This window comes from Pan paniscus, chromosome 18, assembly GCF_029289425.2.
Source record: "Pan paniscus chromosome 18, NHGRI_mPanPan1-v2.0_pri, whole genome shotgun sequence".
In the NCBI taxonomy this organism is placed as follows: domain Eukaryota; kingdom Metazoa; phylum Chordata; class Mammalia; order Primates; family Hominidae; genus Pan; species Pan paniscus.
In genome coordinates, this window is record NC_073267.2 from 15,938,901 (window position 1) to 15,963,829 (window position 24,929).

A 24,929-nucleotide genomic window follows, 5' to 3' on the forward strand; every position below is an offset into this window, starting at 1 on the left:
GGAAGCTTGATCTGTGTTTACAGCTGCTGCCCATCACTAGCATCACTGCCTGAGCTCTGCCTCCTGTTGGCAGAATTAGATTCTCATAGAAGCGTGAACCCTATTGTGAACTGCGCATGCGAGGGATCTGGGCTGTGCACTCCTTATGAGAATCTAAGGCCTGATGATCTCTCACTGCCTCCCATCACCCCCAGATGGGACCATCTAGTTGCAGGAAAACAGGCTTAGGGCTCCCACTGATTCTACATTATGGTGAGTTATAATTATTTCATTATATATTACAACATAATCATAGAAATAAAATGCACAATAAATGGAGTATGCTTGAATCATCCCGAACCATCCTCCCGGGTCCATGGAAAAATTGTCTTCCACAAAACCGGTCCCTGGTGCCAAAAAGGCTGGTGATATCTTGATTGTGATCTGGTAGTAATTACACAACTGCAGGCATTTGACTAAAGTATAGAACTGTACACTTTAAAAGGTAAATTTTATTGTATGTAAATTATATCCCAGTTTTTTAAAAAAAGCCAAACCATTTAATATGAAAACTTGACTACTGTCACTATATTTCATTCTAGTGAAGCCCAAGTCCCCACTATTTTCATAATTTCTTCTTTTCTGGGTGTAACTGGTATCATACAGCCATCTATAACAAACAAAGGAAAGCAGAGATGCTGATATCAAAGATCCTTAAACCATAAAAATCATGAGTCTTTATGAAGTTCAGACGTATGTTTAATATTAAATAAAGGATCTGTAATGAAAAATTCTAACTTCACAAAGTATTCATTCTCTCTTGCAAAATCTACTTCCTGGCCTCGCTTCTTTGCTGAGGCATGAAGTAGTCAAAGCAGAGATGGAACCTGAAACGAGGGAATCCGATGACACACATTCAGGGTGCCTCAGACCAACCCCCAGCTGCATCCCCCACCCCACCAAGTCCAGGGGTAACCAGGATTCTGACTTATTTATATCCATCCAGTCTCTCCTCACTTTTTTGAAAGAAGACATTTAAAAAGTCAGCAGAAGATATTAAAAATATTCTCACCACTCAATAACTGTTACACTTGAAGAGCAAATTTATTTCTCAAGAAATAAAATTCAACAGATAAAGGGAATTTATCTTTATCTCCCCACCCCCAACCCCCAATATCATCCTCTGCCTCCTATCACTAGGATGAGTTTGGAGTTTCCCGCTGCTAGAGTCTGGATATTTGTCTCCGCCCAAATCTCATGTTGCAATGCACTCCCCAGTGTTGGAAGTGGGACCTGGCGGGAGTTGTTTGGGTCATGGGGGTGGATCCCTCCTGGCCTGGTGCTGTCCTTACCACAGTGAGTGGGTTCTCATGAGAACTGGTCATTTATAAGTGTGTGGCACTAACCTTCCCCACCCTTGGCCCCTGCTTTCACCATGTAACGTGCTTGCCGCAGTGAGCAAAAGCTCCCTGAGGCCTCCCAGAAGCTAAGCAGATGCCAGTGCCATGCTTGTACAGTCTGCAGAACCGTGAGCCAAGTAAACCTCTTTTCTTCAACCGGGTGCGGTGGCTCACGCCTGTAATCCCAACATTTTGGGAGGCCGAGGCGGGCGGATCACGAGGTCAGGAGACTGAGACCATCCTGGCTAACGGTGAAACCCCGTCTCTACTAAAAATACAAAAAATTAGCCGGGCATGGCCTGTAGTCCCAGCTACTTGGGAGGCTGAGGCAGGAGAATCACTTGAACCCAGGAGGTAGACGTTGCAGTGAGCCGAGATCAATCCACACTCCAGCCTGGGTGACAGAGCAAGACTCTGTCTCAAAACAAACAAACAAACAAACAAACAAACAAAAAAACCTCTTTTCTTCATAAATTACCCAGTCTCAGGTGTTTATTTATAGCAATCCAAAAACAACCTAATATACCAGCCTAGTCCTTTATAAATACCATGCTTTTAGATACATACATTTGTAAATGTACCTAAGCACTACATAGTAGTAATATTTCAAAGTTTTATCTCCATTATATCTATCTATCTATCTATCTATCTATCTATCTATCTATCTATCTACACGCACACACACACACACACAAATAGACATATATCTACATATCTATATATAGACAGGGACAGTTTTTTTTTTTAAGAGACAGGAGTTGGACCAGCCTGTCCAATATGGTGAAACCCCGTCTCCACTAAAAAATACATAAATTCGCCGGGCCTGGTAGCACACACCTGTAGTTCCAGGTACTCGGGAGGCTGAGGCAGGAGAACTGCTTGAACCCAGGAGGCGGAGGATGCAGTGAGCTGAGATCACAATAGAGTGAGACTCCGTCTCAAAAAAAAAGAAAGAAAAAAAAAAGAGAGACAGGGGTTGGGTGCAGTGGCTCATGCCTGTAATCCCAGCATTTGGGGAGTGTGAGATAGGTGGATCACCTGAGCCCAGGAGTTCAATACCAGGCTGGGCAACATAGTGAGAGCTCATCTCTATAAATAATAAAAAAATTTAGCTGGGCATGGAGGCATGCACCTGTGGTCCCAGCTACTCGGGAGACTGACGCAGGAAGACTGCTTGAGCCCAGGAGGTGAAAGTTGCAATAAGCCATGATCGCACCACTGCAGTCCAGCCTTTGCAACAGAGCGAGATTCTGTCTCTGGAAAAAGAAAAAAGAGACAGGGTCTCTCTCTGTTGCCCAGACTGGAGTGCAGTGATGCGATCATGGCTCACTAAAGCCCAGAGCACATGGGCTCACATGATCACCCCCTCCCCGACCCCTGCTCAGCCTCAGCTAGGACAACAGACACGTGCCACCATGCATGGCTAATTTTAAAAACTCTTTTCCAGAGATGGGGTCTCCCTGTGTTGCCCAGGCTGGTCGCGAACTCCTGGGCTCAAGTAATCTTGCCTCGGCCTCCCAAAGCACTGAGATTACAGGTGTGAGCCACCTACCCAGCCTATTTTTTAACAAATAATATACTTAATCAGCGTATATTTTTAAAGCTTAATACACAGGAAAAAACTGGTGGCAAACAGGACAAAACGTCAACGATTGTTTATTCTCGGTTACAGGAATTATAGATGATTTTTCCAAGTATATGCCTAGTTTAAGTCATTATTTAGTTATGTATTTTCTCTTGTAAGAATCTGTTTAAGCTACAGAAAGAACCCATGTGATTTTTGTGTCCCAGTCACCCAGATGGCACTATCTGGTAAGGGAATTAGATTTCTAGGATAAACAGTTTCTGAGAATTGGGGAAAGGGGAGAAACAGATTTTATGTGATAAATAATAACCACTTACCTGCTATGAGGACAGATGCTGTATACTTATATTTGTTGAATTCTAAATACTCTCGAATTAATTCATTAATTAGAAGGTTTTCATGAGACAATGATGGTCGGGGTTCACGGTCATCATCTAGGGCATTGAAAACTTCAGCTCGGATCCTTGCTTTTAAATGCCCTAATACCCCCTTTTTTTCCAAGGTGTCCTTTAAAACTGTTCGATATAAAATATTAAGGCTTCAGTTACAGAGTAAATTTGTCATTCTTAGGCATACTTTGAAATGTTGAAAAGGTAAATGGTACAAAAACAGCTCTCAAGCAGCTCTTAATCTAAACATTGTGACAAATTATTAAACAATTACACTACTACCAGCCATGTTGATACTAAAACATATAGTTCTCATGTTGCAGTGATTTAGTCTTAATATATTTGAGCAAATTCAAGTTTATTCCTACATCATCAGCACTGTCAGGGGCTGTAGTCTAATACATATTCTTTTTTATTTTATTTATTATTTTTTTTTGAGACACAGTCTCGCTCTTTCACCCAGGCTGGAGTGCAGTGGCACGATCTCAGCTCACTGCAACCTCTGCCTCCCAGGTTCAAGCAATTCTCCTGCCTCAGCCTCCAGGGTAGTTGGGACTACAGGCACATGCCACCACGCCCAACTAATTCTTTTTTGTATTTTTGGTAGAGACGGGGTTTCACTGTGTTGGCCAGGATGGTCTCAATCTCCTGACCTCGTGATCCACTCACCTCAGCCTCCCAAAGTGTTGGGATTACAGGTGTCAGCCACCGTGCCCGGCCAATACATAATTCTTTAGTGAGGGGAAAAGGCGGGGGATAGGATTATAGTTGCTTACTGCGACCTGAACTTAAGCCCCAGTCTCTCATATATTTTCAAGAGTGTCTGCCACTGCACACAGGTTCTGCTTGTCACTAACAACCTCTGGTCTAGAAAGATGATTAAAGAAAACAACTACATTCCATAAAAGAAGTCTGTAAAAACCTTGATGGCAGGGCATGGTGGCTCATGCCTGTAACCCAGCACTTTGGGAGGCTGAGGCGGGCAGATCACGAGATCAGCAGATCGAGACCGTCCTGGCTAACAAGGTGAAATCCCCCTCTCTACTAAAAAAATACAAAAAATTAGCCGGGTGTGGTGGAACGCACCTGTAGTCCCAGCAACTTGGGAGGCTGAGGCACAAGAATTACTTGAACCTGGGAGGTGGAGGGTGCAGTGAGCTGAGATGGTGCCACTGCACTCTAGCCTGGGCGAAAGAGTGAGACTCTGTTTAAAACAACCAACCAACCAACCAAAAACAAAACACAAACCTTTGATAATCCACAACCCTTTAGGGAGTGAAAAGGTGTTGGGTTTTTCATTGTTGTTATTTTGAAACAATCTCGCTCTGTCGCCAGGTTGGAGTGCAATGGCACGATCTCGGCTCACTGCAATCTCCAGGCTCCCTGGTTCAAGCAATTCTCTTGCTTCAGCCTCCCGAATAGCTGGGATTACAGGTGTGCGACACCACGACTGGCTAATTTTTGTATTTTTAGTAGAGACAGGGTTTCACTATGTTGGCCAGGATGGTCTCCATCTCCTGACCTCGTGATCCACCCGCCTCAGCCTCCCAAAGTACTGGGATTACAGGCATGAGCCACTGCGCCCACTGGCCTCGTTGTTTTAAAGACAACTATGAGTTAATTCCTTAGAACGGTAGGATTCTGAAATTTTAAGCCTAGTTAGAAATCTAGCACGTGACTGTATCAATGCCATCTTAAGGAGTCAGGGATGTGTATGCAGAATGGAAATCTAACTTACTGATTAGCCAGGGTCACCATGACAAAGCAGTTATGATCATGGGATTTGGCTGTACATACTTAGTATAGATAATGGGGATCTTAGGACTGAATTGGCACCATCCCTTGTAGTGATCTACAACTTTTATTTTCAAACAGTTCCTACTGGCTAAATGACAACTTCAGAGAATGAACACATCTCATCCACAGAGTCAAGAACAGAGCAAGAGCTCAGTAGGTGTCACCTAGAAAGATTATAATACATTGCTGTACACTACTGGGAAATCAGTGTAGTTTAACACTGTTCTGCACCCTGCCAAAGGCACCAAGTAAGTACACCACAATAACAAAAATCCATAAAGAGAGCCCAGGAGCTTATCCAAGTCAGTATGGACATAAGATCTTTCTAAGCTTCAATAAATAACGTCAACAATAACCCTGGATCATATGACTAAAGAGATAGAATCTTCACTGACTTTTGACCTTTCTTTCCCCTCATTTTTAAAGCATCCCTTCAATCTTCTTGCAGATAGGTTAAGTACAGTTATCACCCGATCAGAGTTTGTAACAGGCCCATAAAAGGAAGGTACAGCCTTATTGTACTCTTAGAATCATAACTGAACCCCTATTCTCTAATTCCATCTTTGGAAATTGGATGGAGAGATTTTGTCACTGGCAAGGATCCTGTCCCAATTACTCTGTATTGCACACAGGACAGCCTCAAACTGGACAGAGAAACGAGAATTAGTGACAGTGGAATGAGGAAAGCTAGCATGTCTCATCAGCACCTCAGTGGTGGATTACCAACCCATGCCTCAGTTGCCTTCTCTAAAATAATGAGCTCTACCTCTCAAAGATAGAACCAAGTAAGAAGGAAAAACGTGATCGTGCTTTAAAAAGGTAAAAGCCCATAAAATGTAAGGTAACTGGCTGGCAAACAAGTTTTCACCGGGTTTCTTTTGGAGGTCCATAGCATTTTACCTTTCCCTCTATTATGCTTAGAACACTGGGCCATCAAAACTTCTTCGGAAAGGTCTTAACCTCGCTTATATTTCAAGAGTACCTTTTTTATTTTATTTTTTAATTTGTATTTTTTTTGAGACAAGGTCTCATTTTGTTGCCCAGGCTGGAGTGCAGTGGCACCACTGTAGCTCATTGTCACCTCTATCTCCTGGGCTCAAGCGATCTTCCTGTTTCAGCCTGTGGGGTAGCTGGAACTACAGGCACAAGCCACTATGCCCGGCTCTCTTTTTTAATTTTTATTTTTTAAATAAAGATGGGGTCTCACTACGTTGGCCAGGCTGGTCTTAAACTTCTGGGCTCAAGCGATCCTCCCAAAGTGTTAGGATTACAGGCATGAGCCACTGTGCTTGGCCCATTCCAAGTGTACCTTTAAATCCTCTGAAAATGTATGCAATATTACATGTGATGTGTATTTCCCTGGGAACAGGATCTGTAGACTCATGTGAAGTCTGTTCTTGTGGACAGATGCATGCCTGTTCTGTTTTATGATTGTTCACCAGCCCTGTCCCCAAATACACACTTTTATACACGTCTCCTCCCTAAAATCTCTAAGAATTACTAGTTTAAACCCTGGGTTCCCTGCAAAGTGGAACTGGTTTTATTTATTGGACAGCAATCTTGCTCAGTGATTAAGACCTGGCGCTCCAGTGCGTCACAACTAGGTTCCCATGCTGTGTCTCTTTCCAGTGAAATCACTTTGAGCTATTTCACTTCTCAGTACCTCGTTTCCCAGTCTATGAAATGGGCATAGGGTTGTTACAATCAGATAACACACAGGCTGAGTTGAGTAGAGCCTAACACATGAGGCTCAATGATAACTATTATTACGATTACTTGTCTGGACATTTGCTTCAAAGTAAACAGTGTACAAATGTCATTAATGACTCACACATAACTAGCTTAGAGTATCTTTTCCTGAAAAGACAGGAGAATGGCCAGGCCAGCAAACTTTTTGCCTCTAGTTTCTTCCGATGAAAAAGGGGCCAGGCGCTCACACCTGTAATCCCAGCACTTTGAGGGGGCCAAGGCAGGAGGATAGCTTGAGACCAGGAGTTCGACAGTAAGACCCCGTGTCTACAAAAAATAGAAAAATTAGCCGGGCGTGGTGAAGAGCCCCTGTATTCCCACCTGCTCTGGAAGCTGAGGTGGGAGGATAGCTGGAGTCCCGGAGTTCGAAGCTGCAGTGAGCTGTGATCGCGCTACTGCACTCCAGCCTGGGCGACAGAGAGACCCTCTCTTTAAAAAAAAAAAAAAAAAAAAAAGCAGGGAGGGGAGGGCTACTTAACAGGTTGTTGTAAGGACCCAACGAGACAACCAAGCAAATTGTTTACGGCAGTGCCTAACCCAATAGGGGTTGTGGGAATTGTAGTCATCAGCCCTGAGTGCCAAGCCTGGTCCAAGTCCTCCAGCCCCCGGCAGGGTCCAAGAAGATGCGCCAGGGGCCCAAGATGCAGGCCTGTAGGCCTCTTAGATGCCTGAAGATTACGCAACTCCTCCTTTAGCTCCAAACTGGCTTAAAACTCGCCAGTGGGCAACCTCTTCCCCATAAGAGCTCCCCGCGCACGGGCCGAGACAGCAGCCAGACGCTCCCCGCAGGCCCTCACACCGAAGAATGACGCCTGTAAAAGCCAACCCATGTGTTCCGCGCGCTCTCCTCCCATCCCATCCTTTCCACAAGATGAAGGCCCGACGCTTCCCATGTGGAGGCCTCCCTGCTCACACTCACCAGCCTTCAACTCCGCCACAGTCGCCATTTTTCAACGGCCGCCAGGGCCGCACCGCGGCCCTGCGCACGCGCAGCTCCGCCCCACTCACCCTGCGGCGTGGTCTGTAGCCAATAGGCGCACAGCTCTCGCCCCGCCTACTTCCGCCCCTCTCAGTTTATGAGCTCTGCGGTTGAGTGGGTGGTGAATGTCGACCAGAGACTCCACCAATCAGCGAGCGCTCTCGGAAGGCCCAGTTGAGTGAGACGGCAGGGAGGGCGGGGACTGAGGCAGTTGAGAGCCCTGTGGGGTGCTGCTGGCACCTTAGTGCTTAAGTTTAGCCAGCTGAGTTTTTCATTGTCTCTGCAGCCTCAAGTACCAACTGCTAGTAGTTACCACCTATTAACCCTGCGGTTCTCAAACTTGAGCATGAATCCTCATCACCTCCAAGACTTGTTTAAACGGATTGTTTGCTAGTCCTCCCCATAGAGTTTCTGATTCTGTAAATCTGGGGTGAGGCCCTAGGATTTGCATTTCTATCGAGTTCCCAGGTGGTACTGGTACTGCTGGTCGGTCTGGAGATCACACCTCGAGAACCACTGTATTAAGCACTTACTGTGACGCCTTAGCGCATTATTTCCTTATGATCACGCCGTTTTTACAATGAAGGAAACAGAGTCCTCCATCGCTGAAGAGACTTAACCAAGGTCACCAGCCTGTCCTCTTCCACTCGCACTTACACAGTGCATGTAGGGAGTCCAGGAGCTTTTTATGGAACTAACTAATGAAGGAATAAGCTCCAACATCCCATGGAAGTAAAGGAAAAGGAACAGGGGAATAATGTACCCTAAACTGAGTGTGAGGTTGCATGATTCCAGTTGTAATGCCGGTGAGCTCCAAACACTTGGCTAAATAATAAACATCGATTAGACGTACACCTAAGAGTGGCCGGGCGCGGTGGCTCATGCCTGTAATCCCAGCACTTTGGGAGGCCGAGGCGGGCGGATCTCGAGGTCAGGAGATCGAGACCATCCTGGCTAACACGGTGAAACCCTGTCTCTACTAAAAATACAAAAAATTAGCCGGGCGTGGTGGCGGGCGCCTGTACTCCCAGCTACTCGGGAGGCTGAGGCAGGAGAATGGCGTGAACCCGGGAGGTGGAGCTTGCAGTGAGCCGAGGTGGCACCACTGCACTCCAGCCTGGGCGACAGAGTGAGACTCCCGTCTCAAAAAAAAAAAAAAAAAAAAAAAAGTACGCCTAAGAGCTGCCAGGGCACGGTGGTTTACGCCTGGAATCCCAGCACTTTGGGAGACTGAGGTAAGGAGTTCGAGAACAGCCTGGCCAGCCTGGTGAAACCCCGTCTGTACTAAAAAAAAAGTACAAAAATTAGCCGGGCGTGGTAGCAGGAGCCTGTTATCCCGGCTACTTGGGAGGCTGAGGCACAAGAATCGCTTGAACCTGGGAGGCAGAGGTTGCAGTGAGATGAGATCGCGCTACTGCACTCCAACCTGGACGACAGAGCGAGACACCGCCTCAAAAAAAAAAAAAAAAAAAAAAAAAAACCACCTAAGAGCAAGGAAACCTCTTTCCGAGGAACTTCCAGCATACTTTTGGTTCCATGCCTATTGTTTTTAAAACTGATACATTGGCCAGGTGCGGTGGCTCATCCCTGTAATCCCAGCACTTTGGGAGGCCGAGGAGGGAGGATTGCTTAAGCTCGGGAGTTTGAGATCAGCCTGGGCAATGCAAGACCCCATCTCTCCAAAATAAATACAAAAAATTAGCTGGGCGCGGTGGTGCATGCCTGTAGTCCCAGTTACTCCAGAGGCTGAGGATAGAGGATTGCTTGAGCTCAGGAGTTCTAGACCAAGCTGGGCAACATGAGACGCATTTCTACAAAAAAAAAAAAAAATTAGTCAGATATGATGGTACATGCCAGCTACTCGAGAGGCTGAGGAGAGAGGATCACTTGAGCCTGGATGGCTGATTGTACCACTGCACTCCACTCTGGGTGACAGAGTGAGTCCCTTTCTCAAAAAAAAAAAAGAAAAAGAAAAAGAAAAAGAAAAGAAAAAGAGAGAAAGAAAAATTGATATATCACAATTATGGGGAGGGACGTGATATTTTGATACACATATACAATGTGTAATTATCAAGTCAAGGCAATTGGGATAAACATCACCTCAAACATTCTTTGTGTTGGAAGCATTACAAGTATTCTAGTTATTTTGAAATATACAATCAATAATTGTTAACTATTTTTTTAAAGGGAGGGGGAACAGCCTGGGCAGCATAGGGAGAACCTGTCTTTAAAAACGAGCAAACAAGGCCGGGTGCGGTGGTTCACGCTTGTAATCCCAGCACTTTGGGAGGCCTGAGGCGGGCAGATCACAAGGTCAGGAATTCAAGACCAGCCTGGCCAATACAGTGAAACCCCATCTCTACTAAAAATACAAAAATTAGCCGGGCGTGGTGGTAGGGGCCTGTAATCCCAGCTGTTCGCGAGGCTGAGGCAGGAAAATTGCTTGAACCCAGGAGGCAGAGGTTGCAGTGAGCCAGGGGTGCAGAGGTTGCACTCCAGCCTGGGGAACAGAGTAAGACTCCGACTCAAAACAAAACAAAACAAAACAAAAGAGCAAACAGCCAGGCACGGTGGCTCACGCTTGTAATCCCAGCACTTTGGGAGGCCGAGGAGGGCAGATCACCTGAGGTCAGGAGTTTGAGACCAGCCTGGCTGACATGGTGAAACCCCATTTCTACCAAAAATACAAAAATTAGCTGGGCATGGTGGCAGGCATCTGTAATCCCAGCTACTCGGGAGGCTGAGGCAGGAGAATCATTTGAACCTGGGAGGTGGAGGTTGCAGTGAGCCAAGATCACGCCGCTGTGCTCCAGCCTGGGCGACGAGTGAAACTCCGTGTCAAAAAAAACCAAAACGAACAAACAAACAAAAAAAACGAGCAAACAAAACAAAAAATTAGCCTGGCATGTGTCCCTGTAGTCCGAGCTACTCGGGAGGCTGAGGCAGGAGGATTGCTTGAGCCTAGGAGGTGGAGGCTACAGTGAGCCACGACCATACCACTGCATTTCTAGCCTGGTGACAAGGGGAGATGCCTTTTCTTTCCCTCCCTTCCTTCCTTCCTTCCTTCCTTCCTTCCTTCCTTCCTTCCTTCTTTCCTTCCTTCCTTCCCTCCCTCCCTCCCTCTCTCTTTCTCTTTCTTTCTTTCTTTCTTTCTTTCTTTCTTTCTTTCTTTCTTTCTTTCTTTCTTTCTTTCTTTCTGTCTCTCTCTCTTTCCTTTTTCTCTTTTTCTTGAGACTTAAAAAAAAAGGGGGGGCCAGGCAGAGTATCTTGACCTAGAGTCTAGGATAATGCTCTTTAAACTGCTGGTTAACCAAATAGTAGGTTTTGAAATCTATTTTTTAGTAGATCCCCATGAGTACGTTTTCAGTGAAATGGAATGTAACAAATAGAAAACATAGAAGTATGGTTTTCTAGAACTTTCCTTTCAGGTACACATGTGTGCTCTGGTACCTGTTGTATTTCTTAAAGTGATCAGCCATCAGAAAAGTGTGAAAGTGATTGTAACCTAGAGGAATCTCTTCCTATTCCAAACTAGATTAATTTTTGACTGGATTAATTTTTGATTATGGGACACATATCTGTTCTGTAACCTTGAAAAGGTCCTATCTTGTTTCTCTACTCTGTAAAACCACAGTGACTGAATACCTGGCCAGCATTTCAAGAGATTTTTGGGGATTAACTAAATTCCATAGGTGGTATTTTTAAGTCCCTCAGAAAAAGCACTCCTGTGGTGTTATGATATAGGTATTGATTTTCATCTCCACGATTCCTGGCATCTAACTCCCTTTCACCTCATTATAATGTTGAGCCATTTAGCCCTCAGGAAACAGAATCTCCCTCTCTGATCTTCTCCTGTCCACCTCTGACCTGCCCCAAGCAGGACTCTAATCTGACTGTGGGTCAAAAGACCCTCATTCCAGAAAGGGTTCTGCCCGCTACCCTCAAGGAAGAAATGCTGCACAGAGAGGCCAAGAAAAGTCTGAGCAGACAGGCTTTGCTGGGTTTAGATCATGCACTTTCTGTCCAATCAGATTTCTTTCTTTTTTTTTTTTTTTTTTTTGAGACGGAGTCTTGCTCTGTCGCCCAGGCTGGAGTGCAGTGGTACAGTCTCCGTTCACTGCAACCTCTCCCTCCTGGGTTCAAGCGATTCTCCTGTCTCAACCACCCAAGTAGCCGGGATTACAGGTGTGCACCACCATGCTTGGCTAATTTTTTTCAGAGTTCCACTCTTGTTGCCCAGGTTGGAGTGCAATGGCACGATCTCGGTTCACCGCAACCTCTGCCTCCCGGGCTCAAGCAATTCTCCTGCCTCAGCCTCCCAAGTAGCTGGGATTACAGGCATGTACAACCACACCCAGCTAATTTTGTATTTTTAGTAGAGATGGGGTTTCTCCATGTTAGTCAGGCTGGTGTTGAACTCCCGACCTCAGGTGATCCGCCCGCCTCGGCCTCCCAAAGTGCTGGGAATACAGGCGTGAGCCACCACGCCTGGCCTGTCCAATCACATTTCTATACGGTGTTCAATCACACCTATGTAATAAAGTGTCCCATAAAAACCCAAGAGAACTGGGTTGGGAGAACTTCTGGATAGCAGAGCACATGGAAGTTCTTGGAGGGTGTTGCATTCAGGGAAAGCATGGAAGCTCCACACCCCTTCCCCTATACTTTGCCCTATGTGTCACTTCATCTGTATAGACAAAATTAAGTTTCCCTGAATTCTTCGAGCCACTCCAGCAAATTAATGGAACCCAAAATGGGGGTTGTGGAAGCTCCAACTTGAAGGCGGTCCATCAGAAGTTTCAGAGGCCCAGACAGACTTGCGACTGGTGTCTGAAGGAGGGCAGTCTTGGGGACTGAGCTCTCACCCTGTGGGAAATGACACTATTTTCAGGTCGAAGATGTCAGACTTAAATTGAAGGACACCCAGCTGGCATCAGCTGCAGAAATGATTGTTTGCTGACCAGGCGCAATGGCTCAAGTCTGTAATCCCAGCATTTTGGGAGGCAAAGGTGGGTGGATCACTTGAGGTCAAGAGTTCCACACTAGCCTGGTGACGTGGTGAAACCTTGTCTCCACTAAAAATACAAAAAATAGCTGGGTGTGGTGGCATGCACCTATAATCCCAGCTACTCAAGAGGCTGAGCCAGGAGAATCGCTTGAACCTGGGAAGCAGAGGTTGCAGTGAGCAGAGATCATGCTATGGGTGACAGAGTGAGGCTAAACCTAAAAAAAAAAATTGTATACTTGCTGGTGGGGGGATTTCCCCACACATTTCTGGGGTCCACAGAAGTATTCTGTGTTGATTATTGGTGTGTCGATGTGCGAGCAGAGCAAAAACACGGTTTGAGAAAGTTTATATCCAAAAAACTCCTGAATATGTTGATGAGGAACTCGGAGAGAGAGGCAAATAATAATGTGATTGACTGATTGGCAGTGGTAATCATACAGTAGCTAACATTCATTATACTCTCTGTATGGCAACGACTGCTCTAAAAGCTTTACATTAAGTATTCACCAACAACCCTATGAGATGGATACTTACATGCAATTGTCTCAAGTAAAATTGTATTTAAAAACATACTGGCCAGGTGTGGTGGCTCATGGCTGTCATCCCAGCACTTTGGGAGGCTGAGACAGGCGGATTGCTTGAGGCCAGGAGGAGTTCAAGACCAGCTTGGTCAACATAGTGAAACCCTGTCTCTACTAAAAATACAAAAAATTATTTGGGTGTGGCGGCACACACCTGTAATCCCAGCTACTTGGGAGGCTGTGGCATGAGAATCACTTGAACCCGGGAGGCAGAGGTTTCAGTGAGCTGAGAATGCGCCACTGCACTCCAACCTGGGCGACAGAGAAAGACTCTGTCTCACAAACAAACAAAAAACATGTACTAATGACCAGGCACAGCACTTCATGCCTGTAATCCCAGCACTTTGAGAGGCTGAAGCGACAGGATCAGTTGAAGCCAGGAGTTTGAGACCAGCCAAGCCAACAAATCAAGAACCCATGTCTTTAAAAAAAAAAAAAAAAGTAGCTGGGCATGGTGGCACACACCTGTATTCCTAGCTGCTCAGGAGGCTGAGGCAGGTGGATTGCTTGAGTCCAGGAGTTCAAGGCTGTAGTGAGCTATGACTGCACCAGTGGACTCCAGCCTGGGCAGCAGAGCAAGACCCCATCTCTGAAAAAATAAATACCTTTATACATACATTAAAAACATGCACTGACATTGAGTAACACACTGAATTGCTGGGGATATGTCGAAACAGGCACTGCCATACATAATTGGTAGGTAGGCAATCAACACCACCATCCAGAAGGCAGTTTGTCAATATCTAATCAGATTTTCACACCCTTTGACTCATCAAATCTACTTCTAAGAATGTATCTTACAGATATAATCACACCTACTTACAAAGGATATAAGTATAAGAATATTCATTCACTGTTGATAGTAGAAAAAACTGTGCACACCTTTCAGAAAGGCTAAAATAAAGACTACTGACAATACTGTTGGCAAACACACATGTACTGCTGGTGGGAAGACAAAGTGGTATAGTCACTTTGGAAAGCAGTTTGGCAATTGCTTATTAAGTCATAGGTACACTTGGCCCAGTAATCCCAAAACTAGGTGTTTGCCCAAGTGAAGTAAAAACTTGTAGGCCGGGCGCGGTGGCTCACGTCGGTAATCCCAGCACTTTGGGGGGCCGAGGAGCGTGGATCATTTGAGGTCAGGAGTTTGAGATCAGCCTGAGCAACATGGTGAAACCCCGTCTCTACTAAAAATATAAAAATTAGCCAGGCATGATGGAGCATGCCTATAATCCCAGCTACCCAGGAAAATTAGCCAGGTGTGGTGGCACCTGCCTGTAATCCCAGCTACCCAGGAGGCTGAGGCAGGAGAATCACTTGAACCCAGGCAGCAGAGGTTGCAGTGAGCCGAGATCGTTTCACTGCACTCCAGCCTGGGCAACAAGGCTAAAGTCCATCTCACAAAAAAAAAAAAAAGAACTTGTAGCCAGGCACAGTGGCTTATGCCTATAATCCCCACAGTTTATGAGGCCAAAGCGGGATGAACGCTTGAACCCAGAAGTTTGAGACCGGCCTGGGCAACATGGTGAAACCCCATCTCTACAAAAAAAAAAAAAATTACAAAAATTAGACAGGCGTGTAGGAGTGAACATGTAGTCCCAGCTACTCCAGAGGCTAAGGTGAGAAGACCTGCAGAGCCTGGGAGGTCCAGGTTGCAGTGAGTAGTGATCACACCACTGCACTCCAGTCTGGGCAACATAGTGAAACTGTGTTTCAAAAAAATAAAAAATGTCCTCTGGTGAGGACTTGGTGATTGAGGGTCAGTGTTCAATGGAGACTTACTTTTTTTTTTCTTTTTGAGACAGTCTCTGTTGCCCAGGCTGGAATGCAATAGCACCATCATAGCTCACTACACCCTTGACCTCCAGGCTCAACCGATCCTTCAGCCTCCCGAGTAGCTGGGACCACAGGCACGTGCCGCCACGCCCAGCTATTTTTATTTTTTGTAGAGATGGGGTCTCACCATGTTGCTCAAGCTGATCTCAAATTCTTGGGCTCAAGCAATCCTCCTGCCTCGAACTCCCAAAGGGCTGGGGTTGCAGGCATAAAACACCACACCCAGCCTTACTTTTGTCCATAGACTTATTTTAATTTATTAATTAATTTATTTATTTGAGACTGAGTCTTGCTCTATTGCCCAGGCTGGAGTGCAGTGGCACAATCTGGGCTCATTGCAACCTCTGCCTCCCAGGTTCAAGCAATTCTAGTGCCTCAGCCTCCTGAGCAGCTGGGATTACAGGTGCACACCATCATGCCTGGCTAATTTTTGTATTTTTAGTAGAGACAGGGTTTCACCATGTTGGCCAGGCTGGTTTCGAACTCCTGACCTCAAGTGATCCTCCTGTCTCGGCCTCCCAAAGTGCTGGGATTACAGGTGTGAGCCACCGTGCCCAGCCTAATTTTAAATTTTAACTATGTACATGCATTACTGTGCACAACCAGCTGTGGGCAAGTACAGCCCAATAGCCCCTCCTCTTCACTGTCTTGAGTATCTCTTGCTCGTTGTTGAGGACCCGTCTAGCGCCATGCCCCATAGGCTGCCTATAGGAGTCCTTTTGACCCTTCAGGCACCCACACAATTCTGGAAATGTGGCTGGACCAACAAATAGTGGGAGCGAGTGGTAATCCATGTGTGACATGCGAGAGGTGCACATTTTTTTTCTCTCTCTTTTTTTTTTCCGTAGAAATATAAAATGTTTGTAGAAATGTAAAATCTTTTGTTTTTCTTTTTTTTTATTTTTCCAGACAGGGGTTAACTCTGTCGCCCAAGTTGGGCTGCAGTGGTGCAGTCACAGCTCACTGCAGCCTCAACATCCCAGTCTAAGGGATCCTCCCACCTCAGCCTCCTGAGTAGCTGGGACTACAGGTGTGTGTCATCACACCTGGCTACTTCTTTTATTTTCTGTAGAAGCAGAGTCTCGCTATGTTGCCCAGGCTAGTCTTGAACTCCTGGTCTCAAACAAATTCTCCCACCTCAGCCTCCCAAAGTGCTGGGATTACAGGCATGAGGCACTATGCCCAGCCTGTAATCTTATTAGAACACAGCCATGCCCCCCACTTTTTTTTTTTTTTTTTTTTTTGAGACAGGTTCTCACTCTCACCCAGGCTGGAGTGCAGTGGCATGATAAGGGGTCACTGCAGCTTCAACCTCCCCTGGCTCAGGCAATCCTCCCATCTCATCCTCCCAAGTAGCTGGGACTACTTGTGCATGCCACCATGCCCAGCTAATTTTTTGTATTTTTTGTAGAGATAGGGTTTCGCCATGTTGCTCAGACTGGTCTTGAACTCCTAGATTCAAGCATTCTGCCCACCTCAGCCTCCCAAAGTGCTGGGATTAATTACAGGCGTGAGCCACCGCATCTGGCCGCCTGCCTGTTTCTTAATGCATTGTCTATGGGCGCTTTTACACGGCAACAGAGGAATTGAGAAGCTGCAACAGAACTCACTTAAAATATTTTACCCGGCACTTGAAGAAAACATTTGTCCACTCTTGAATTCTTTTTCATACTTTTTCTAGGCCACAGGTATATTATTAACAGATTAACCATTATTTTTTTTTCAGCTATAGCCAATAATAATAAGAAAGAGCAACTCACATTGATGGTGCCCTTATTGTGTGTGTGTCGTTTCATGGCATCCTGAAGACAGCTGAGAGACAGATGTGATCATGCCTGTTTTACAGATGGAAACTGAGGTTTGGAGGGTTGAAGTTGCTTCTGAGTAAATGGCTGAGTCAGTGCAACTTGACCCCAGTTCTGCTCCACTCATCCAACGTTGCTTAGCCGTTTTCGGTTGTTTCAGTTTCACTGCAGACACTTCTCTGTTCTCCCCCTGCCCTCCTTCTCTCCCCCAAACTCTCTCTCTTCCTTCTCCTCCTTTCTCTTCTTCTGCTCCCCAATCCCCCTCCTCCTCTTTCATCTTCTTCCTCCTCCTCCCTCCTCCACCCAGCCCTCCTCCTCCTCCTTCCTCCTCCCAGCCCTCCTCCTCCTCCTTCCTCCTCCCAGCCCTCCTCCTCCTCCTCAACCTCCTCCCCTTCTATCTCCTCCCCCTCCTCCTCTTTCTTCTCCCTCGCCCTCCTCTCTTCTTTTCTCTCCCCCAACTCCCTCTCTACTGGGCCTTTGCATGTGCCCATCCCCCAGCCTGGAAACTTCCTCCTGTTCTGGTTAATTTCTGCTCATTCTCCAGGTCTCAGTCTACCTTTTTGTTGTCGTTGTTGTTGTTGTTGAGACGGAGTCTCGCTCTGTTGCCCAGGCTGGAGTGCAGTGGTGCGATCTCGGCTCACTGCAAGCCCCGCCTCCCAGGTTCACGCCATTCTCCTGCCTCAGCCTCCCGAGTAGCTGGGACTACAGGTGTGCGCCACTGCACCTGGCTAATTTTTCGTATTTTTAGTAGAGATGCGGTTTCACCATGTTGGCCAGGCTGGTCTCAAACTCCTGGGCTCAAGCGATCCACTTGCCTCAGCCTCCCAAAGTGCTGGGATTACAGGCATGAGCCACCGTGCCTGGTCTCCAGGTCTGTTTAAATGTCATTTCTTCCTAAAGCTTTCCTGGCTAATTCGATTCTTCTTCTCAAATGTATCTTGGGGGGTGGAAGGTCTGAGAAGAGGGAGGGGCATAGAGATAAAGGAAGCTTCCAACAGAGGTACATCACCAATGCCCTTCTCCCAGGTCCGAGGTCATACCCCTGGCTCGAGGGGAGGCCGCTTCCGATGCCTGGTCCATGCTGGGGTATCAAGTTCCAGCCCTCTCACCCCAGTATGAGACAATTCTGTAGGATCGCCTCAATGGCAGAGCTTGCTGAGGGAGTAAGCTGAGGCCTTTGTAGGCCGCAAGTTTGAGACCAGCCTGAGCATCATAGTAGGACCTTGTTTCTATGAAAACATTTTTTTAAAAAATGAAACTTCCCACATGACAATTTTTTTTTTTTTGAGACGGAGTCTCACTCTGTCACCCAGGCTGGAGTGCAATGGTGCGATCTCAGCTCACTGCCACTTCCGCCTCCCAGGTTCAAGTGATTCTCATCTCAGCCTCTCGAGTAGCTGAGATTACAGGTGCCCACCACCACGCCTGGCTAATTTTTATATATTTTAGTAGAGATGGGGTCTCGCCATGTTGGCCAGGCTGGTCTTGAACTCCTGACTTCAAGTGATCCACTCATCTCTGCCTCCCAAAGTGCTGGGATTACAGCCATGAGCCACAGCGCCCGGCTTCCCCATGACAATTTTAAACATGAGAACTATGTACATGCCACAGTCTGGAACTTGGGATCTCAAATAATCTTGGATTCCTTGTTCTCAGTTCCCATACAGAAGGGAGGAGGGCTGGCCTTTGGACTCCCCCAAATCTGGGTTCGAATCCCAGCTCCACCACTGCAAGTCTGGTTGCTCTGGACCAGTTACTTAACGTTCTCTAAATGTCAGTTACATCCGTAAGATAAGCTACCTCGCGGGACTTCATTCAGTCCTTCTTCAAATATCTGTAGAATATTTGTAGGCTGAGGCCTTTGCTGGGACCGTGGAGAAGCCCAACTTCCTCCTCCCTTTCCCCCACTTCCTAGGCTTTGATCCAGCCCAGGAGCCTTGATCGAATTGATCTCTCTTTCAAGTCTTCCAGGGAGGCTGTGACTCAATCCTAGAAACCAGGGGCAGGTCCGGGCTGCCTGTGGTCTACTTGCTCCACTTCCTCAGGTGCTCAAGGGTGACTCATCACTCAGTAAGTTCAGAGCAGAGGGCGTTCTCCTCAATGTGTGCCAGGAGCACAGCAGGAATGTAGGCACCCTCAGAGCTCCCCAGAATTCCCTGACCCTGGTCCACACTGTGGCATTGCAGCCTATGTGGGGCTGAGGCTCTGTTTCACATTGGGTGCCCAATGGACTGCTTTACAGGACAGATGCCTTGTTATCCCGCTCTGCTCCGGTAGAACAAATATTTGTAGAAGGACCGAATGAAGTCCTGCAAGGTAGCTCATCTCACAGACGAAACTGATGTTTAGAGAACATTAAATAACTGGCCCAGAGCAACCAGACTTAAAGTGGTGGAGCTGGGATTCAAACCCAGATTTGGGGGAGTCCAAAGGCCAGCCCTCCTCCCTTCTGTATGGGGACTGAGAACACGGAATCCATGACCATTTGAGATCCCAAGTTCCAGACTGTGGCATGTACATAGTTCTCATGATTAAAATTGTCACGTGAGAAGTTTCATTAAAATTTTTTTTTTTTTTTGTAGAGACAAGTTCTCACTATGTTGTCCAGGCTGGTCTCAAGCTCCTGACCTCAAGCGATCCTCCTGCCTCAGCCTACCAAATTGTTGGGATTGTAGGTGTGAACCACTGCACTCTGCCCAGAGGTTTCAAAGTGGACTTTTTTTCTTTAATCGAGATGGGGTCTCGCTATGTTGCCCAGGCTGGTCTCAAACTCCTGAGCTCAAGCGATCCTCCCGCCTTGGCATCCCAAATTGCTGGGCTTACAGGCATGAGCCACTGCACCTGGCCTCAAAGTGGAATGTTTTTAGTGGGGGGAAGGTGCTGGATATTACTGTCAGTCCTTTAGAGGAAGTAAAATAAATCCTCCAGGTACATTGACATTCTCAGGTCACTTTCAGAGGGATGAGCAATAAATTCATTCAATGCCTTCTTTACTAAAAGCATTAGAGATAAAGAAATTCTGGGAGTAAATCTTGCTGAAATGCATTTTATCAGGGGAACTCAGTTGAACAAAAACTAAAGGTTGAGTTCAGAAAAGGTAAATGTCTTTTACCAAGATTTAGTTCTTTTCTTCCAGGTAGATATGCCTTTTCTTAGGATCTGGAGTGAGAGGCTGTTGGAAAATAAGGGTTGGGGAAAGCCACAGATGGAATTTTACAAATTGGAGACAGCTACTTAATAGAAACGGCATCTCATCAGACAAGTCAAGGCAACTGTTGAAAATATGACATGTCTCTCTATCAGCCATTCATGGCCCAGGACACTATGGCAACCAAATCCAAACTGCTGGTTCAAAGAGATTAGTCTGAATCCCAAAAGAATCCTAATTCTCTCCTGATTTATTAAGGAAGAAAACAACAACCGCCTTTATTTGCAATATTATTGCATTGCATGCAATCCTAGGAAAAGGTGTGGCTGTTATTTTTGAAGAAGTACTCACCCTATACTAGATACAGTATGAAACATTATTCATGCATCATTGCATTTATTTCTCACGCGATCTCAAGAGGTAGATGCTACTGTCATCCTGATTTTAAGATGAAGAAAGCAAGCCTTAGGGAGTTAAAGGGAACTGCCCAAGGTCAAACAGCTGGAAAGAGACTTGGCCAGATGCAAAAACAGTCTGACGCCCGGTTCAAGGTCCTTTAGTTTCATCTGTCCAGCAAGTAGACAGAGTATTTGATACTTGGGCTGGACTAGACAAATCTATGATGTGTAGTTGTTCTATGAACTCACAGATCCTAGCGTGAAGAGTTTTTTGTTTTGTTTTGTTTAGATGCAGTTTCGCTCTTCTTGCCTAGGCTGGAGTGCAATGGCGTGATCTTGGCTCACTGCAACCTCCACCTTCCGGGTACAAGTGATTCTCCTGCCTCAGCCTCCTGAGTAGCTGGGACTACAGGCACCCACCACCACGCCCGGCTAATTTTTTGTATTTTTAGTAGAGATGGGGTTTCACTATGTTGGCCAGGCTGGTCTCAAACTCCTGACCTCAAGTGATCCACCCGCCTCAGCCTCTCAAAGTGCTGGGATTACAGGCGTGAGCCACTGTGCCCGGCCTTTTTTTTTTTTTTTTTTAGACAGGGTCTTGCTCTGTCGCCCAGGCTAGAGTGCAGTGGTACAATCATAGCTCACTGTAGCCTTGAATTCCTGGGCTCAAGCGATTCTCCCACCTCAACCTTCCTGAGTGGCTGGGACTACAGGTGCATACCATTACAACACCTGGCTAATTTTTTTTTATTTTTTAATGTTTTGTAGAGACAAATTCTTGTTATGTTACCCAAGGTGGTATTGAACTCCTGGCCTCAAGTGATCCTCCCACCTTGTCCTCCCAAAGTTCTGAGATTACAGGTGTGAGCCACTGTGCTTAACCAAGTGAAGACTTTTTTGGCTAGCTCAACCCTGTAATTCCAGCACTTTGGGAGGCCGAGGTGGGTGGATCACCTGAGGTCAGGAGTTCAACACCAGCACGGCCAACATGGCAAAACCCTGTCTCTACTAAAAATACAAAAATTAGCTGGGCATGGTGGTGGGCGCCTGTAGTCCGAGCTACTCAGGAGGCTGAGGCAGGAGAATTGCTGGAACCTGGGAGGCGGAGGCTGCAGTGAGCCGAGATCACACCACTGCACTCCAGCCTGGACGACAGAGCAAGACTCTGTCTCAAAAAAACCCCAAAAACAAAAAACAAAAATCAAAACAAATAAAAAGCCCAAAGGAGGACTTTTTCATGCTGATAAAGAATGTAGGATAAACCTGATACCCTCTCCAAAATCTCTTCCAATTTTCCTAACCTCTGTACCAATGAGGACTTCCTTTCCTTTCTGACTTTCGATCAATGTAACAAAAATAAAATTGAAGCAGAGAAGGGTTAAGTATGTTGCTCAAGGTCTTGCAGGTGATTTGGGTTAGAGCCAATCTTGAACTCAGCCAGGTGAGGTGGCACCTGATTCCATGACTGGACCCTCCCTGCTGCACTGGTTTGTGAGAAGATTCTTACACACATGTCCCTGATCTCCTTGAAGCTTTGATTTTCCACCTAGAGCCCCACTGCAGCATCCTGGTTATCTGTGCAAGCTCTGTTGTTACACTGAACTGGATGGTGAATCCTGGGTACCTGTGTGGCTTTGGGCAAAAAAAAAAAAAAAAAAAAAAAAGCACCTCTCTGAGCTTCCATTTCTTTCATTCTTTCTTTCCCTTTCCCCTCTCCTCCCCTCCCCTCCCCTCCCCTTCTCTCTCTCTCTCTCTTTCTTTGTTGGAGTCTCCATCTGTTGTGCAGGCTGGAGTGCAGTGGCGCAATCTTGGCTTGCTACAACCTCTGCCTCCCGGCTTCAAGCAATTCTCCTGCCTTGGCCCCCCTGACGAGCTGGGATTACAGGCATGCATCACCATGCCAGATAATGTTTGTATTTTTGTAGAGATGGGGTTTTGCCATGTTGGCCAGGCTGGTCTCAAACTTCTGACCTCAAGTATTACACCCATTTTGGCCTCCCAAAGTGCTGGGATTACAGGTGTGAGCCACCACACACGTTCTTGAGCCTCCATTTCTACAGCTATTAAAAGGAGGCCATAATAGTACCTAACTCCTGGGATATTATCGTGGCTAAAATGAACTAATGGGCCAGGTGCGGTGGCTCACATCTGTAATCCCAGTACTTTCGGAGGCCGAGGCGGGTGGATTACCTGAGGTCAGGAGTTCGAGATCAGCCTGGCCAACATGGCGAAAGCCCGTCTCTACTAAAAATACAAAAATTAGCCAGGTGTGGTGGCTTGCACCTGTAGTCCCAGCTACTCAGGAGTCTGGGGCAAGAGAATCGCTTGAACCCAGGAGGTGGAGGTTGCAGTGAGCTGAGATTGTGCCACTGCACTCCAGCCTGAGTGACAGAGCTAGACTCCATCTCAAAAACTAATAATAATAATAATAATAATAATAATGAGAATAATAATAATAATATAATAATAATAAGATGGGCCTGGCGCGGTGGCTCACGCCTGTAATCCCAGCACTTTACTCTACTAAATCTCTACTAAAAATACAAAAATTAGCCAAGTGTGGTGGCGGGTGCCTGTAATCCCAGCTACTTGGGAGGCTGAGGCAGGAGAATCACTTGAACCTGGGAGGCGGAGGTTGAAGTGAGCCAAGATGGCACCATTGCACTCCAGCCTGGGAAACAGGAGTGAAACTCTGTCTCAAAAAAATTAAATAAATAAATAAATAAATAAATAAATAAATAAATAAAATGAACTAATGCATGAAGAGCACTTAGTTAAATTAAATAAATAAATAAAATTTAAAAAAATAAAATTAATTAAATAATAAATAAATAAATAAATAAAATGAACTAATGCATGCAACAACTTAGCACAGTGCCTAGGACATAATAGGCACTCGATAAGTGGGCTGGGCGTAGTGGCTCATGCCTGTAATCTGAGCACTCTGGGAGGCTGAGGTGGGCAGATCACCTGAGCTCAGGAGTTCAAGACCACCCTGGGCAACATGGTGAAACCCCATCTGTACAAAAATTACAAAAATTAGCTGACCATGGTGATACCCACCTGCAGTTCCAGCTACTTGGGAGGCTGAGGTGGGAGGATCACTTGAGCCCGGGAGACTAAGGTTGCTGTGAGCCGAGATCATGCCACTACACTCCAGCCTGGGGGACAAAGCTAGACCGTGTCACACACACACACACACAAAAGTGGCTATTTCCTCACCATTCCCCCCTTGGCAGGTCACAGCCCAGTCCACTCCACTCCTCCATGGTCTCCATTCTTGTCGCCTCGACACCAGACGGCCTGGATTAGGTGTGTAAGAACATATTTATGCTCCAGTTTTCTCTTGTCAAATTCCTCATCCTTCCTCTCCCCTTCCCAGATGTTCTCCATTCTCCGCAAATCCTCTACCTCACCTCCATCTTCCACCTGCTCTTTGGTCACTCTGTCTCCTACTCAACTAGGAAGACCCTAGGAACCCTCCACTTGGACCCTAAATCTCTTTGCATTTTAACCTTTCATTCATGAATTCATTCATTCGAAAGATATTATTGAGCATCTACTATGTACCAGGCACTAAGGATACTAGAGTAAATATAATAAACAGGATCCTGGCTGGGTGAGGTGGCTCATGCCTGTAATCTCAGCAATTTCGGAGGTAAAGGTGGGTGGATCGCTTGAGGTCAGGAGTTCGAGACCAGCCTGGCCAACATGACAAAACCCGTCTCTAGTAACAATACAAAAATTATCTGGGCATGGTGGTGGCACATGCCTGTAATCCTAGCAACTTGGGAGGCTGAGGCAGGAGAATCGCTTGAACCCAGGAAGTGGAGGTTGCAGTGAGCTGAGATCACACCACTGCACTCTAGCCTGTGCAACAGAGCAAGACTTTGTCTCAAAAAAGTAAACACGGTCTCTACTCACATAGAGCTCACTGGCCAAGAGAAAGGGCAGCAATTCATCAAATATTTAATTACAAACTCAGATAAATACTATAATGAAAAATGCAGAGATTCTGAGACAGTCAGGGGCCATAACCTAGCCTAGGTTGGTGGTTATGGAAGGCTTCCATATCAGCATGTGTTTCTTTCTTTCTTTTTCTTTTTTTTTTTTGAGATGGCGTCTTGCTCTGTTGCCCAGTTTGGAGTGCAGTGGCACCGTCTCATCTCACTGCAACTTCCACCTCCCAGGTTCAAGCAATTCTCATGCCTCAGCCTCCCAAGTAGCTGGGGTTACAGGCTTGTGCCAACACACCTGGCTAATTTTTGTATTTTT

General features: G+C 46.2%; 1 protein-coding gene across 15 annotated transcripts in view; it reads right to left on the reverse strand.

The window, feature by feature from the left end:
• CEP20 (centrosomal protein 20) overlaps positions 1-24,572 on the reverse strand; it is a 39,550-nt gene extending 14,978 nt beyond the window's left edge. For 2 of the 15 annotated variants that reach the window (XM_057299996.2, XM_055099401.2), the window contains exons 1-2: positions 7,819-11,253; positions 3,282-3,479 (exon numbers count right to left, since the gene is read on the reverse strand). In XM_057299996.2, the coding sequence (XP_057155979.1) occupies positions 3,282-3,479; positions 7,819-7,846 (226 nt within the window). In that variant the 5' untranslated portion in view covers positions 7,847-11,253. The other 13 variants (XR_010110488.1, XR_010110482.1, XR_010110486.1 and 10 more) reach the window with 13 other exon arrangements.
• Between the last annotated feature and the right edge of the window lie 357 nt (positions 24,573-24,929).